At 44.0% G+C, this 16480-nt stretch overlaps 1 protein-coding gene across 1 annotated transcript in view; it reads right to left on the bottom strand.

The window, feature by feature from the left end:
* The window catches only part of WIPF1 (WAS/WASL interacting protein family member 1), a 56329-nt gene that overhangs the window by 15532 nt on the left and 24317 nt on the right, over positions 1-16480 (bottom strand). The window contains 1 exon segment of the mRNA XM_082312063.1: positions 1002-1090. Within this exon segment, the coding sequence (XP_082168189.1) occupies positions 1002-1052 (51 nt within the window). The 5' untranslated portion in view covers positions 1053-1090.

The raw sequence follows: 16480 nt of genomic DNA, 5'->3' as shown, positions 1-16480 counted from the left end.
CCCTTAGATGCATGAGGTTTGTCTCAATGGTCCTCTCTTTGCAGTTTATGTTTTGGTGACACAGATTTTCAAAGAATAACCAAAAAAAAAAAAAAATACACACACATATATGCACACACACCCACATGTATATATGATTATTTCTTCTAGGAAATGGTGGTTCCTGAAAGGCGTTCTAACTTATCAGATCAGGGTTACGGAAATTTCCTGAAAGGTGGTGAGAGTTGCCATGGTGGGACCAAGCAGAGAGTCCGTATCTTGCTTGTCATGGAAAATGAGGGAAAGACTCTTCAGCGGCACAGCCCAACCTATCTGTGTAACCAGCTAGGGTTTTGCTATGAAAATACCTGAGTACTTTACAACTGCATTTCAAGAAGTCTTTTCTTTCTTGTCAGTGAGGTGACTGACTGTCACAGGGCAAACACAGCACAAGCTCTACTCCAGCTTAGGCTGACTTAAGTTAGGTCCGATGTAGTCTCACCCACACGCTGTGCCAGCAGTGGATCCTGTGCTCTGATACCACAGGCTGGCTGAGGGAACTATGCTGGCTAAGAACCATACCAAATTTAAACAATAGGATTGATTTTTTCCAGCTCGGGTCATGGAAGTACTAAAGTCGAACAAGGGAGAAGGTGGGAGTACGTGGCTGGAGAAAGGCAAGGGAAGAGCAAGACTTCAATTCCCCTGACTTAGACAAGCTGTTGAGGAGCTGTGCCCCACCACCCAGGATCCCTACACCAGATCAAACCACCAGTATGGGATGACGAGGAGGGTGGAGAGTCAATGTGGCTAGTGACATCCATATGGGCACTGGAAGGGAGTGGAAGTGACGGTCCCTCTTGTAGGATCAATCATCAACCATAAACAAAATGTCGGAGAGCTTTCCCCAAATATCATGCATACCCTCGTCCACACCTCAATGCCTCTGGACATCCCGTTCAATATGACAGGCAGCAACAGAGGACAGTGTATACGGTACATTAACCTCCTGTAAGACTTACCAAGGCCAGTGTTGGGGGCGGAGGGGGAGCTGGAGGGGGAGGCACAGGCATGGTGGAAGGCTGAGCTCTGTCTGGGCTTGCTAAGAAACCTGCACAGCAAAACACAGAAACACACAAGGCCCAGAGATTAATAAATCTTAATAAATAAATTTCTACTCAGCTAAAAAACATCCTTGCAACTAACAGGTTTATCTGCTACATTTTCTAAGTCTAAATAATCCGTAAAAAGCACTTCATGTTTCATTGTATGGAAACCAGCTGCATCCTTAAATGGGGGCTCCCTACATGATCCCCATGGCCATACAAACTCACAGACAGACATGTCCAGTTTTGCACACATACACAACCCATGCACTGCTATGGCAATGCACAAAAATGCAGTAACAAAATTGAACTCTGTTTAATCCAACAATCTTGTTCCTGTGGAAGTACTTCAGGATAATCCCATAGCTATACCATCAACACTTACTTCAAGAAGGCATCATCTTTTTAAGATCATACTCAGAAAGAGATGCTGACCTTTTAAAGCCCTTAAATTGCTGGAAGATCCCACACACACTATTTTGGGTAGGGTGGAACAGCAGAGCTCTAAGAAAGAGTCATGCTTCTTCCTTTCTCCCTGCTTGCTCTGAAGACTCCAAGCTCCATCATCACCTCGGAATGCACCCTCCTCCTCCTCAGGAGCAGCACATGCAGTCATGCTTGGGCACTTTCCCAGAGGAGGAAGAGCAAGCAGACAGCCTGGCCTCTCAGCCGCAGGCTGCTGCAGAGGGAAAAGCCTGGCTGCCAAAGCTCAGCTTTGCCTGAGCTTTCCTGCCAGAGACCAGGTTCCCACTTTTCCCCACTCCAGGCAGAACTTCCAACCTAGGGCAATCCTAGGAGGGCCGCACCTGAGAACGTAGAACTTCACTGCAACGAAAATGTTAAACAAAAAAAAAGAAAGGATGAGCATCGAGGAATTTTTTTCAAGTCGCAAGGGTGTTGTGGCATTTTGGCACACTGCTCGCTGGAACTGTACCTATCGGAAGCTCCAGGGCTTTTCTGATGGTGCTATGGCATTTCAGCATGTGCTGTGCTCTTGCCCATTCACCTGAGCCAGCTTTAGTAACAGTGATTTGCCACCATTTATATAATGTTTGCACAAGACAGGTAAACACAGTGGGAATAGGAATAAAGGTTATTGTCCAGACAACCCCAGGCTAACGGCTGAGGTCCCCAAGGGCAGTTATTTACAAGAATACACAGCTCTTCCTTTCTGAAGTCACTTAATTGTTTTTGATAAAACCAAGGAGAACTGTAATAGCACAGTATCTGCCAAATCAACTTCATGCTAGGTACCGTACCCTTACAGTTTAAATGAGCATTAGGAAAATGTTCTGAATGGAACAAAATGAGGGTTTGAGGCGAGTCACTACCTACAAAGTCTGTAACGGCTCTGAGATCATCCATGATATGTGTGTGAGAAAAAAATGGTTAGAAGTACAGATTTATCTCATCAGATGCTCATGCTTCAAAACAATTAGAATACAGCTATAAACCCACACACAAAAAAATTGCTGAGCTACCTTCCTCAGCAGAAAAATTTTGTGAAATAAAACTTCAATGGATTTTTTCTAAAATGTTCAGGGAGGAAGGGGCTTGGAAAGGAGTCGGACACATCACCCCTAGCTCTGGCTGACTATCTAGAAAAAAACATGGGGTTCAAAGTGGCGTGAGGCACTACCACTGTCTCTAGGGTTTGCAGGTTTTCTTCTCCCGTACTGCAGAAACTGTTTCTCTTTCCGGTTACTGCAAAAGAGCAAGCAGAGCAGAGGGGAAGCTGGCGGACGGACAGACTGGCTGACAAAGAGGAAACTGTGTGAAGCCAAGCCTACGCAGCACTGTGCAAACGCACGCGTTCGCAAAGTCCTGCAAACGGACCGGCGTGCTCTCATGAGTCTTCGGGTGCGTTACCGCGCATCTTACGGCATCTCCAGAGAAGCACCAGCTTCACATTCAGAGGATCTGCTTGAATTCAGTTATATTCCTGTCTTCTGAATTTCTAGCTCTCAGTTGTTACCTAAAACTTTGCCCAAAGCCCTATCCTTTCCCAATCTGCTTATCCTAAATGCAATATTGAAATCTGAAGCCTATTAAAAGCAGCAAGACTAATGCTGCTTTGTTCTTCAGCTTCCTGTTTAAAAAAATAGTCAACAGGAAAATTATTTCTTACAGCAGACCACAACCATCCTGTTTCTTAACACAGTCTTTTCACAGCTGCAGTTGTCTCTACTGTAACTGTGCCATTAGGCTATTTCACCAAGCTTTTAACTCCTTCAGCTGATTAAAAAGAGAAATTCTGCTCTCTGCACTGCTTTGATAACAAAGCAGTGGATAATGTGCCGTGAGTCTCCTTGGCACTCCATGTGCCATGGGAAAGTTCTGGAGCAGGCAGAATAAAGTCTGGTTTGATATCAGACTTTTAAATGAATTCCTTAAGGCAGCTCAGACCTGAATGCCTCAAGTGAGCCAGCTGGTCTATGAAGCGCTTTCTCTAAAAAGCAGTATTTTGCAAATGCCATAACTTGTCTACCTCCCTGTCAGTTAAGCAATTGCTTTCTGCATGCTTGTGCTGGGCTGTTCTACTTTTTTTCCTTTTAACTGGGTTGTTTTCAATCAGCTTCTTAAGGAACTGGTGGGGACAGAGGGGAAGCAAGGTAATGCTCGAAGCCTGAGTTTGCTAAGGGGAAGCCACTACCCACAGACACATCCAGCCTCTCCAAAACCCTCCCTGCACACGTTATTTACAAGGAGGTAAGAGGGAGAAAGGCACTGTGTGTCCCTTCTTTCCCTATCCCATCTTCCAGAGGGATGACATCCTCTGATGTACCTGTAGTCATCAGCTGCACACTAGCTAGTACCTCTTCTGGTACTGAAGGGCTTTCTCAACAGGACAGGAGTGGAAATTAGGTACACAGATGCACACTGGTGAGCTTAACATTTAGCTACTGCTGAACAAGCCCTATAGCCCCCAGGGCAGTTACTAGGGGTGTCTGGAAAATGGCATTTTGGAAGCACAGGACAAGCTTCTCTAATAGGCCAAAGTCAGGCAGAACTGGCTGGAAGTTTAATGCAAGCACCCTGCAGAGCTATTTACTCATGATGTTCTAGAGCACATGCTTCCTTTAGGAGCCAGCAGAAAAGATGCCATCCTGTGGCATGACTCAGAAACCCATGTGCCCACACACAAAAGTATAATGCATCCAGTCACAGAGCCAGTAAAACACCCCAGTTTGTAAAATTTTAGCTTAAAACACAAGTTACGACACTGCTTCACTCTTACTTTTGTCACTCTGTCTTTGCTCCCCCTGCTGAGAATTTCAGAAACTCAAGCTGAAACTTTGCAGCAAGAAACGGCACCTGTCTTTGAAGCTCTAACTCACCCTTGTTGTTCAGTTGTTAGATTTTGTACAATCTAATTCTTTGTCTGACTTTTTGTACGCAAAAAAAAAAAAAAAGGTGCTCTCTGGATTTTTAAATTGGATCACTATAAGCCTGTAGGAAGAATAACAATGTCCTGAAGAGATGCAGCAACCTGGGAGCTTGCCCACACACCACAGCGCAGTGCTGCGGCTGACCCTTGGGATGAGCAGCACCTCTCGGGCAGCAGAAGCAAAGCAGCTGAGTCAGCACAACGCTGAACTTCAATTCTGCAGCTGCTTTGTTCATCACCACTTCGCAGGATCGCTGTTTTGTGCAGAGCATAGATATGTCCTAAGATGTTAAGCGTAGCTCTGCAATTAGAGGAAAGCTTTGGTTACTGTCCTATACTTCAGCAATGGACTCAGTTCATTATTTGCTCTTGGTCAGTGGGAAAAGCTGGATGTAAGAAATGGACATTCTGTTCAATTGCTAACAGCTGACACTATAAAATACCTGAAATAGTAACCAATCCACCCAGTAATAAATTTTACCTACCAAATCTGTTAACAAGTTGCTTATAATGCTCAGTGCTGCAGGGTGTTGAAAAGGAACCAGTTCCAAAAGACCAAAGTTGAAAGCATAGCGGTACTTTGAAACCCAGGACGCGCGTCCTTGCTTATTTTCTAGGCAGTAATGTAAATTATCACAGCTTTTAAGAAGCTACATGGAAATGTTATATCTAGATGAGCATTGGTGGTGCAGCAGAAAGGATTACTAACCCGCACACGTACACCACAGCGTGGGCCCCTGAGCCCCAAACACAAAGGTCTGTATTGTCAGCAAGAGCGAAGGATTTCCACAGCTGGCAGCGGCAGCGGCAGCTGCTCTCCCGCTGCGAGGCAGGCGCCAGCAGCACCGCGCACACCGCCGCTGCCTCCGGAGGTCCAGCCCTGATCGGGGCCGCCATCGCGAGGAGCAGGCACCCCACCGCAGTCCTCACACTTGCTCTGCACCGCCTCAGCTACAACCCCGGTGCCAGGGCAGCCTCCCCGCAGACCGTGGGCAACCTTCTCGAGGGGGTGTGCACACAGCCTCCATCTGCTGCCTTTTAAGAAAGCCACCCCAGCCGTTAGCAAACGAGATGCCCCAGTGCTGCCCGCCTAATCCCAGGTAAATCATATGATCAGAGCTGCATAAGGAAGCTCTGATTTTTGCCAGCTACCAGGCACATCCAGCAGTCACTATCAGAAACGGTATTAAAATATTCTGATATGCAACACATCATGATAAAAACAAATTTCATTTTAAAACCAAAATAGAGGAGAGAGAAAGTATATGTTGCGTTCTGCAAAGAGTGCCTTGCTCTGTGAAGTAATCCATGAAGAGCGGTGGATTAAAAGTGGCACTAAACTGATTTCCGTGAAACACAAATTCTGGGCCTTTCAGATTTAATTTTGTACTTCAGAAGTCATTTCAGGAGCATTACAAATGCTAAAAAGAAACGTGACATTTAACGTGGGATGGACAGTGTGAACAACTGGATTGCAAGTGCATGGTTTGCATCTAGTCAGCCATTTTGAGTGGCTTCGAGGCGCCCCCTCTTAAACACATTGAGTCAGAGGCAGGCAGACAGACAGCTCGCTGTGGTTAATCATTTCCTGCATGATTAATTTCCAGGCAAAAAAAGAGGAAGGAACAAACAACTGTAGAAATAAAATAGAATTGATAGAACTGAAGGGGAAAAAAACCCAAAGTCGCCAATTAAAATGCTGATCGGCCCTCTATGAAAAAGGACCTAACTTTCAAACCAGTATTACTTTGGTTCTTTCAAAATCCGTTACTTCCTGCTACTGAAAGAAGGGAAAATTTTTAAAAATCTGAATTTGAGGAAATTGGGCTAGGTTACCAAGTATTTTAGTAAGGTAGCTCTCAAAACAAAAAGGACACTTAACTATAAACACATTACAAAGTAGTTGGAAAATCGTTTAAAATCAGTTTCATGCAGACCACAATATTTTTTCATGAGCCATTTTTTAACAGAGTACAGAACTATTAAACCATTTTGATTAAAAAATGTTACCATGATCTCATGAAAATTGTTCGAGTCCCCCTGCTCCCACTTTCCTTGGTGGACCCGAGTCATTAGTAAGTCTACTACCACGTTCCACCACCGTATCCTCCAAAGGCCAGAGGGGCTGTCTGCATTGAGAGAGTCGGTGCGGCAGTGCGGCAAGGTGTGAATGAGAGCTTTAGGGGATGCTGAAGACACTCCTCCCATGCAACACCATGCCAGTAAATCCTTTCTGAAAAAAAATCAGGTATTTTTCTTCTTCTCTTTTTATTAAAGTTTCTAAATATGTAGAAACCTATAAATAAATATACAGATACATAGTTTTAAGCCCCCAAAGAATTTAATAAGGGCACCAAACCCAGTACAGCATGAAGAGGAATTACTTAATATACTGAAGAGGAATTCCCCTACAGGGTGAAGAAAGAATATTTAGGAGACTCTCTGGCCTCAGTCACTCACACATAGAGGAGTGAAAAGCCTGACAGGCACTAAAGTAATCTGATACAACTTTTAATTGAGACACAGGGGGGCTGCTGTATAACTACCCTATACTCAGCAGGAGAGCTTGGATTTTCCTCCTCCTAACTGGGATAAGCCTTTCGAAGCTGAGGAGCTCCAGAGGAAGAAAGTGACACCTAAAATGTTACTCTCGGTATTTTTGGGTCCTTTAACATCAGTGACCGGTCTTTTAAGGATGGTTTCTGGCTGAAACAACACTCGTTTTGGTGCAGGGATTACAAGATTTTGTGGCCTGAGAAAGGACATTACAGGGGTGTGAGAATGCAAATTGTCTTATCCTGTCCAGAGGAAGCTGTGGTAGCGAAAGGGGGCACTAAGGTTTTACCCTTAAAACCACTTGCAGAGAACTGGACAGCCGAAAGAGAAGTTTCTTTGGATGCAGGAGACCCAGGGAAATTCTGGGGAGCTGCCACTGCCAGAGAGAGGAAGCCAACTTTATTTGGGACTTCTCGCATTTCAAAGAAACTCTCCACAGTACCTGAAATGAATGGTATGAGTATGACTTTCCACCCACACTGAAAAATGCCACCCCTTACGCAAAATGCCAGGGCAGAGAGAGTGGCCGGTACCAGTGATGCTGAGCAGCCCTTGCCCGGACCCCGAGTCAGAGCTTCCTTTCCCTTTCCACAAACAGCCCTCGGAGGGGTGACAGATGATGGGCTTCATTCATGGGCAAACACGTAAAGCGGATGAGGTCTACGTGGCCCCAAAACAGGACTTAGCTCAACCTGAATGACACACAGGAGGAGCTGGCAATAACAGGAAGATCTGCCACGGGGAACTGCATCTTTACAAACTCGGCAGTGACCGACTTGGGGGATGCAACGCCATCCTGCTGTGGTCAGGGGCCAAAAAGGAGGGAAGAGTAAGGCAAGAGCCTGGAGGCCTCTGGCAGGATTGCACAGGGCAGTTTTTGGGGAAGAAACACATGTCAAGCCAGTATCACAGTGAGCATTTTTTCAGCCCTACTTAGGCTGCAGAGAGATGATATATATTTTTTATTTTGTTTGAGACATACCCTTTTCAATAAATTGCAGAGCTCTAATCTTTTAACTCTTACAACAGTGTAACTGAGCTATGTGAAAGGTGCAGGTGCTGGGGGGCTAGTGAGGAGCAGTAAGGTAAATAACCACAATAGCAAACAAAGCACAAGACTAGTTAGTTAGAAAAAAAATGAGAGGATGCCGTGACTTGCTTCCATGTCTCTGTGTGTGTTATCCCAGGCACCCGTGCCCTGCCAACCCTACAGCATCTCCATCTTCCTCCACCCCTCATGCTTACCGCCCTCATCCCTGAGCACCCAGCCAACCGCAGTGACCCTGCAGGCAGCACTGACTGCAGCTCACACTGGGCAATTCCCTAGAGTCTTAAAACCACCTAAACAGTTCCGATCTACTTTTTACCATCACAGGAGAACAGTAACAAAGCAGGTTACTGTGGGGTGTCAGTGACAGGTAAACTATCAGATCACTGAGCCAGCACATGACCGCGAGGCACCAAGAACAGTAACAGCCAGATGCACTCATGGTCCACGGCAAGTTGCATCCGGCAAACCTCATCTGTCAAAGGCAACCAGGAGTTACATAGCAAAAACCCAGCAGTGCTGCATCCATGGAAAATTACAGCTAAGAAATAGGCCGCTATGGTGTTAGAATGTTGTTTTAATCCAAGTATTTTAAAATGTGTTTTTTTTTTTTTTTCTTTTTTCTTTTCAGTGACATATTTTTCAAGATATGCAGAGAATCATAGGCAGCAGCTAGCTTTGGAGGACTGCCCCCAGTCACCAATATAGTCACTATTTGGAAGAAGCAGCAAAGCTTTTAGTCAGTTTAAGTGTTTGGATGTTGATTTGAGAAAAGCTGATAATGTAAGAGCAAATATAGCAGAAAGTATCTCTCAGACTCACTGAAAACAGAAATTGCTTCCATCCACTCTATGCCCCTATAATTTCTTTCAGCCAGTGCTTTCAGAGATGTACAGAAATATTCCTGCCTGCTCAGACTCCGAGCGTTGGCTCACACCCCCCGCCACAGCGACCCTGCCCTGGCGAGCGGGACCTCAGCCCTGCAAATGGCGCCTGGAGCAAAGCCCCTGCAGCAGGCGCTGCGGGAGGGAGTCTCGCCGGTGTTGTAAAACAAGCACGTGTGTGTCATTCCTCAGCAGGAGGTCGGGGCCAAACGCAGCAGAGAAATCTACAGTTACTGGGCTGTATCCCAGCTCTCGGGACAGGAGGGCACAAGTTGAGACACTGCAACCTCCTACACCTCCCTCCCCACTCCTGCCTCCCTGCCAAAAAATAAAAAGCCCTTCCCCCAACCCCTCCACAAAGAAAAGCCCTACAGCAAACAGCTTCACCCTCTCTCCCAGAAGTGATGGTAAAGGGCTGAGCTGTTTGTGCCTGAGCTCTCACTTCAGCTGTCCAGAGCACAGCTGCCTGCAACATTCGATCACCTACCATCCAATTCAGCCTTAAGTCAACCCGAATGTTTGAAACAACGCGCAAGGCTGTGTTATCCTAGGCGTGCTGCCCAACACAGCCAACGAGGGATTCACCCAGGCTGGAGGCGACCTCAGCGTGCAGCCCTGAAGAAAGGGACCCTTGTTCCAGTGCTCTGGAGAGGCACGGGGGACAACCTCTCCACACAGGGACAACATACCTGGGGCAACAAGGACCTGATGTCTCTCTCCATCTTACTCCCTCGCCTTTTCCTCCTTGTGAACATTTTGTGTTCACAAAATACTGTTCCTAACTCATAGCCCAAGAGCAGCTCCCCGATGGCACTGCTTTTTCCAGTGTCTCGTTACTGCAGAGGTGATCAGTCAGTGTCATGTGGCTGTTCAGCAGCACGCACTTTGCTGCACAGCTTTCTCCCCAAAACTTGAGCCATCTTAAGCTCTAGGAGCTGTTGGTAGGGTGAACAGGCTAGTTCAGAAATTAAGGATTTCTGAGTATTGCCTCCAGCTTATTCAGTCCTAAATCAGAACAAAAAGCATTGCATTAAGTTGGAAGAAGTCCTGAAGAACAGGACTTTTCCCAGCAGCTTATCCTCACAACACAGCACCGCTCAGCTCTCCGACCGGACAGGGTCCTTCGTGGCCTGACAGTGGCAGGCAGCCTGCACGAAGAGGCAGGAGGAGGGCAGGAAGGGATCTTTCCCACACCCCACACCTGGTGTCCCAGCGCAGAAATGCATGGGCTGGCCCTCGGAGCCCCCAGCTTCTTACCATAGGAAAATAACTTTTGTTCACATTAGCATCCCCGCCTTTTGCCTTTCCACCTATTGCTCCATAGTTTTTTTTTTTTTTAGGATGTTACAGGTCTGACCGCTTGTTTGCTTTGTGTAGCATGAAAGCAGTTCTGCCATTTGAATCGAATTGACAGAAGTCTGGAGGATTTTTTTTCCCTTCTCTCCACTGTTTTAGGGCATAACAGGCCAAAAAGTATCAAAAATTAGTCTGAATGGTTTTTTTTTTGGACACTTGAGCTGTTGCAACATTCAGCCAGCGTGGAAAGAAGTCATAGGAACCAAATTTGGTGAGTAAGCCCTGTGATTTTGCTGGTGGACTTCTGCTGCCCACAAGCTGCCCACTGGTGTGCCGTGTGTCCCCTTCACAGCAGTGGTTATATGGAGAGGGGCTTCGCTCTGCAAATCCTGAGGCTGGGATGAAAAAAGCCTGTTTGGAGCCACAGGTTACATCGTGGGAGTTCTGGGACACCCCACACCGCATCCTCTCCATGCCCAGGGCATTAAATTAATAATGTTGTGACCTGCACAACGCCATTGCTGAATCTGTCTTCATTCACCTTTCTCTTCTGACCGACAGGACTACATGAAGCTGCAGTCAAAAGCATTTTCCTATAATGAAGGCATACAGAAAAGGATCAAGGATCTCACACACTGTCGGATTATTTTACCTGTCAGTAGGCATAGGTTTAGAATTCAATTGGCTTCAGCATTCAAATAGGCTTTTTTAACACAAAGTGTTTTCTTCCTCACAATCAACTAAGTCTTACTAAACCCGCAGTGAACTGGGACTGGTCTACTAAAGCCAGCATCTATAAAATAATATTAAAATAGCGACTAGCTCTGAAGAGGAAATCTGAGGCATATAAGAGCCAGACATGTGGAATGAATTTAACACACCATTTTCCAATCCCTCCCTCTTGTAAATATTGCAATATTCCTATAAGAATGTTGAAAAACTACAGTGCGCAGAGATTAGTTCAGGTTTCACATCAAAAGCCTAAACAAAAAGTTAAGTGGCCTGGGCAGTCAGCAGGGAAAGAGCGACTACACAAGCAAGAGTGCATTAGAGTTTTTACAGCCCAGGTGTCGACATGAATTAGAGAGTAACTTGAATACCTGTCATTAGAGGAGCAATCAAAGACTGATCTGCCCTGAGTGAGGGAAAAACAAAACAAAACCCAGCCCCAGATCTGCATAATGTAAAGCAGCCTGCTCCACCAAAGACAGTTCAGAAAAACGAATACCACCTCAGAGCCAGGTTACTGTCAATAAAAGCCTCAGTTCAGTGCAGCAAGCCCCATAAATCAGTTTTGTGAGAAAGAGGCAACCAGGTCTGGTAGAGATTTTAATTAAAAAGAAAAAAAATCTCCACTAAAATGGGTGGAGATGGAGAGTCTGATTTAGCTCTTATTAGAGTTCGTGGAAAGGCTTAGGCCAGTTTTCAGAGGGGGCTGGATGAGACCCATTGTACCTTATGACTTTGCTGAAAGTGTTTGAATTCTTTGGGATGATCAGATTTAAAGATTAAGAAGAGTGCATCCCATAAAGTCCCTTCATGTTTTCTGCTGTGCAGGGTTTGCACGGTAGCTCGAGATTAAACCAGATCATTTGTGAGGCACTGAATCATATGTGCACACAGTAATGGATTTGAGGAGTGTCACAGTCAGCAATCAAGGTTGGTGTTGCCTCCCACAACACTGTCTTTTGGATGCAGAAGGCTGGTGGAGCAAGGACCACAGCCACAGTCTGCACAGAGATGCCATCACTTGTGTTCAGCACTGCTGGCATCTTGCTTCATGAACTTTGGGAGAACAACTGGCAAGATATACTGTCATCTGTCTCAAATGACCATGACCTATTGAAAAACTCCCCATAACTTTCCCTCTGTGCCCTGCTCATAGACCACAAACTGAATAGAAACTGACGTCAGACCTTACAAACTGACTAGATACTAAATGAGGACTCATTCTTCATATGACTCGTATCCCCTGTGTTCGCAAACCTTCTCTGACCTCCAATGCAAAAAGCTATAAAATAGCACTTGATCTGCCATTTAAATGCTTATTTCAGTAATGTGCCAGGGAAAGTTTATTTGTAGACTCTGCTGGGCTGTTACAAAACAATTACTTTTTTATAATTCACATTCCCAAAGGAATTAATGCAAGTTCGCAAATAAAGCAATGGAAAATTTTCAGCTTACTGAGGTAGAAATGAATATATACAAAATATACCATTACTTTGCATACTTAAGAGTTTTTAGTATATACTGTGATTGGTATTTTATCATAGATCCTCCTCTGAGAATAGCTACAAAATGAAACTCTCTCTTACATGATTTATATAATAACTAGCTTACAGTAATTAAAAATGAGTATCACTTTCAAAGCCCCAAACCCCTGATGTATGTGAAGCTGGGCAACGTACGCTGGGCATCTGCACATGCAGGGAGTTGGACGACAAAGTGTCCATTTGCACAAGCAATCAAAGCAACTCGCAGCATCCGTTCTTGCTTGCTTGGAAGAGGGCCTCTGCCCTCTGAGGTTTGGCCTGCTGTGTAGTTCATACTGCGTCTCAGAAAGCTTTCAGATGGGCTGCTATGGTTTCAGTAATTATTTTTAAAGGTTCTCAGCAATATAAAAACAAATCTGCGGAAGAGATTCTAAAATCAGGATGGAAATAATAAAGGGGAGGGAAAAGAGGAGGCAAAAAGTAATCTGAAACAAACAGAGGGTCTGCTTCAGCAAACAACCCTTCCCCTCCCCAAACTCCAGGGCTTCAGTTGCCCCTTCTTCATGTCGGAGCCAACCTTAGCTCACCCCAGACTACTCAGATACTGTGGCCAAAAGGTGATCAAAACCTTCAGAAACTGCATCCAAAGCAATACAAAAAACCCCCAAACCCAAGGTGAATTAAGGATAAGAGATTCATTTTAATCTTAAATATCCTACTGTACATATTTTGGTTTGAATTTGATTCATTTAAAAACAACAAAGAAAAGCAACAGTGTTACTGAAAACAGATTATTTCACATGTGAATTTACACGATCACCTAATATCCTGGCAGTACTGGCAACTGATGTCTTGTTCTAATCCATATTAAAAACAAGTCCAAAATGTTACGTTCCTGCACCACCAGATTATTCGCCTGTTTGGAATCCAGCAGGAAACTTCTGCAACTTACTTTAGAGAAACAGATAGAGGAAGCGATACATTATTGCTATTAAAAATTGTCCAATACTACAACTCAAAAACTATCTTTAGATGGCTTGTACAAAACTAACAGACCAGATAACCATTAAGTAAAGTAGACTGAAGGTTGCCATTATCTCTATATTGTTTGGTTCTTTGTATCGTATATAAAATCTACTAAATCAGACCATCTTTTTCTCTATTTTAAAAAACATAGATTTTATAACATACCCATGTTAACTGTGTTGATCCATCACCTTTATTACTACAGCAAGAAAAGCTTAATTTTAAAAGTCTAATTTTTTGATGAAAGTAAAAATATGTATCAGCTGTCCTTAGCTGATAGGAACTGCTCTAGTTTCACTCCAGACCTACGAAGTCTTCTACCAGAGGGAGATATGCTCCAAAAGCAGTAATGCGAAACTGTAAGATAAATGATGAGGGCTGCCAGTTGAAGCTCTAGGGCTAAAGCAGAATGACCAGCAGGGAAGACAAAGAATTGTCTTTTCCTCCTGCAATACTGAACCACTGAATCCCTTGCATGCCTTATTCTGAGCTGACCAGCACTTCCCCGCCTCCAAGACCAGCCACTGGACAAAACTGCTACCTAATGGAAATAGATATAGAAACCCTGCAAAGGATCTCCTGCTCTAGACTCGCTTCTTGGGAAGCGCAGCTCCAAAGCAAATTAGTGGTTTGGCGACGGCCCTGCAGAAGGTCACCTCCAAGCGAGTGGCCAACCGGAGGGATGGGTGGAGGACCAAAGGCAGGAGGGTGCTTGGAGACACCCTCACTCTTTGGCCAGCCTGGAGATGAGCTCTAGATGAGCCCTGTGAATTGAAACCATGTGAGGGAGGTGGAACCGGTGGACTGGTGTTTAGAGAGATCCCCAGGCAAGGAGCCTGATGTCCTAGTGGCTGCTATCTCAGGGCTGAAGCAGTGGAAGGACAGACCTGAAATTCTGCTTCCTCCGGATTTAGTTCCGCCCTTTGCAAAGCAGTAAAAATCTAATCCATAGTGCACTGAATACCTCTCCATGCGTAATAGGAGAGACCTTAGCCTTCAGCATCTGAGTTTGCATGTGTGCAAGTCACTCGCGGTGCTCATGCACTGTTCCTATCACCGACAATTTCCATTTGGTCCAATCTGGAAAACATCCTGAGTAATACAGGGATGAATTTTTCTGTTAAGTATTTCCAACACTGCCTTTTGGCAAGAAAAAATGTCAAAAGTCACTTGGAAAAGAAAGGTACAGCTAAGAGATGTTTCAATTATTTCATAAAAAAGCTGCTAAAATGCAAAGAGTAAAATCCAGGCAATACTAATATCCTTCATATTTATACCATTATAAGCTAAGCAGAGATTGACCAACAACAATTACATTTTATTTCATTTATTAGAGTAGCGCTACAACAAAAATTAAACTGAAAATAGCTTTGTAAAGCCATTTTTACGTACATCTTGGAATTTTGTCTACTTTTGCAGCAGGACTTGATATTTATGAAATATAGGTGAGATAACATTGAAACAGAGGGTTCAGATTTTGCGTCTGGCACTTTAACTGAAGACTCAGCCTTGATATTGGGATTGTGAAATTTGCACATATGCATCTGAGTACACAGTACACATCTGCAGCAGAGGATGCCAATTTAAACACCCATAGTAAGGGCACACAGTTAAGCCATCCATACTTAATCTAATGTTTTCATTGTCTAGTTGAAAGCCCTATAATTAAAGATATTTTCCGAAGATTTCAGAAATATCCTTCTCAACTTATCTTGGCAATTATCTAATATACAGCAAGGTACAAGTTCTGTTTTGCATCTGTCTGTAGTTCTTTTAGACTCAAAGCGATTCTAATGTTATATTAAAGACTAAGCCTAGGAATTTAGATTCCCTGTTCTACCTGGAAAGGCACTAAAATTTGTGCATGTTGGTATATTATAGGATTTAATAATGTGGGTTTGGGATTTTTTTTTTTTTTTTAAAAAAAGAGAGAGAGAGAAGTGGGAAACTAATTTTATGTCCTGTCAAAGTTTGAGACAGGAAGAGATTTCTATTTCAATCAAGATTTTAAAAAAATATTTTCAATTTAACAAAAATGAAATTTTACTTTTTTGTTCTTAGATGTGCAAATTTCAGCAGAGCCTACATTTGCTTTAGGTATTTTAAATTTCTTTTAAGAGATAATTTTAGAACTTCCTAATTTCTGAAACTTAAATTTTGTACCAAATTCACCTTCAATTTCAGGGAAAAAAGAAAAGGTTTTGATAAACTGATGGTTTTAATTAGAAAAGCTTTTCAATAAAAATGTCCTGAAAAACGATAACTGTAATCATTGACTTTGATATTCAAACAGAAATTTTCCAACTTAGGCATTGAAATCCTATTGATAGAGGCTTAGGTCTTCCTGGCTTCGCTACTGAATTGACATGGCGCTGTTGACCCAGCACAGGGCTCTCTTACTGACTCCTGACTGCCTTGGTCATCGCCTGGTACCAGGAGGGACACGACGCCAGTTGGTGCCACTAGAGCTAACATGGAAGGACACAGACGTGGACAAGCAAGGGGCTCAGAGTCCTGTAAAGGGGACTAGTTTAAAGCATGGCACAGATCAAACCAAAAGCAACCAAGGACAACAAAGTGAAAACGCCCTTCTGCTTTCTTCCATGTCTCCGATTACAGAAGTTTTGCTCCAATTTATTTCTCTTTGGAAACAACTTTTTACAGCTGCACATGGCAAGTACTTAGCTAGCGAGTGAAGAAGAGAAGCTGGAAAGAATGATTATTAATGGATCTTGCCAAAAAAATGGGCAGGGCAAAGTCTTTCGTGGCTTAGCACAAGAACTAGTCCTTGCTAATGCCAATCTACCAGAAGCTTAGAGCAGAAAACAAATAGGTCACTGCAGGCTGAGTGCTCAGTGCAGGTGCCCTGAAACAGCAGGTATTGCAGGGTGGCAGCCAATTTCCCCTTTAATTTCTTTGTAATGAGTGGTTGTCACAGTTGTTAAACCCTAGCTAAAGTTAGCATCACATCTGCTGAATCCTGT

This window comes from Platalea leucorodia, assembly GCF_965183815.1.
Source record: "Platalea leucorodia genome assembly, chromosome: 5".
Classification (NCBI taxonomy): Eukaryota; Metazoa; Chordata; class Aves; order Pelecaniformes; family Threskiornithidae; genus Platalea; species Platalea leucorodia.
This window is presented reverse-complemented; position numbering and strand designations above follow the sequence as displayed.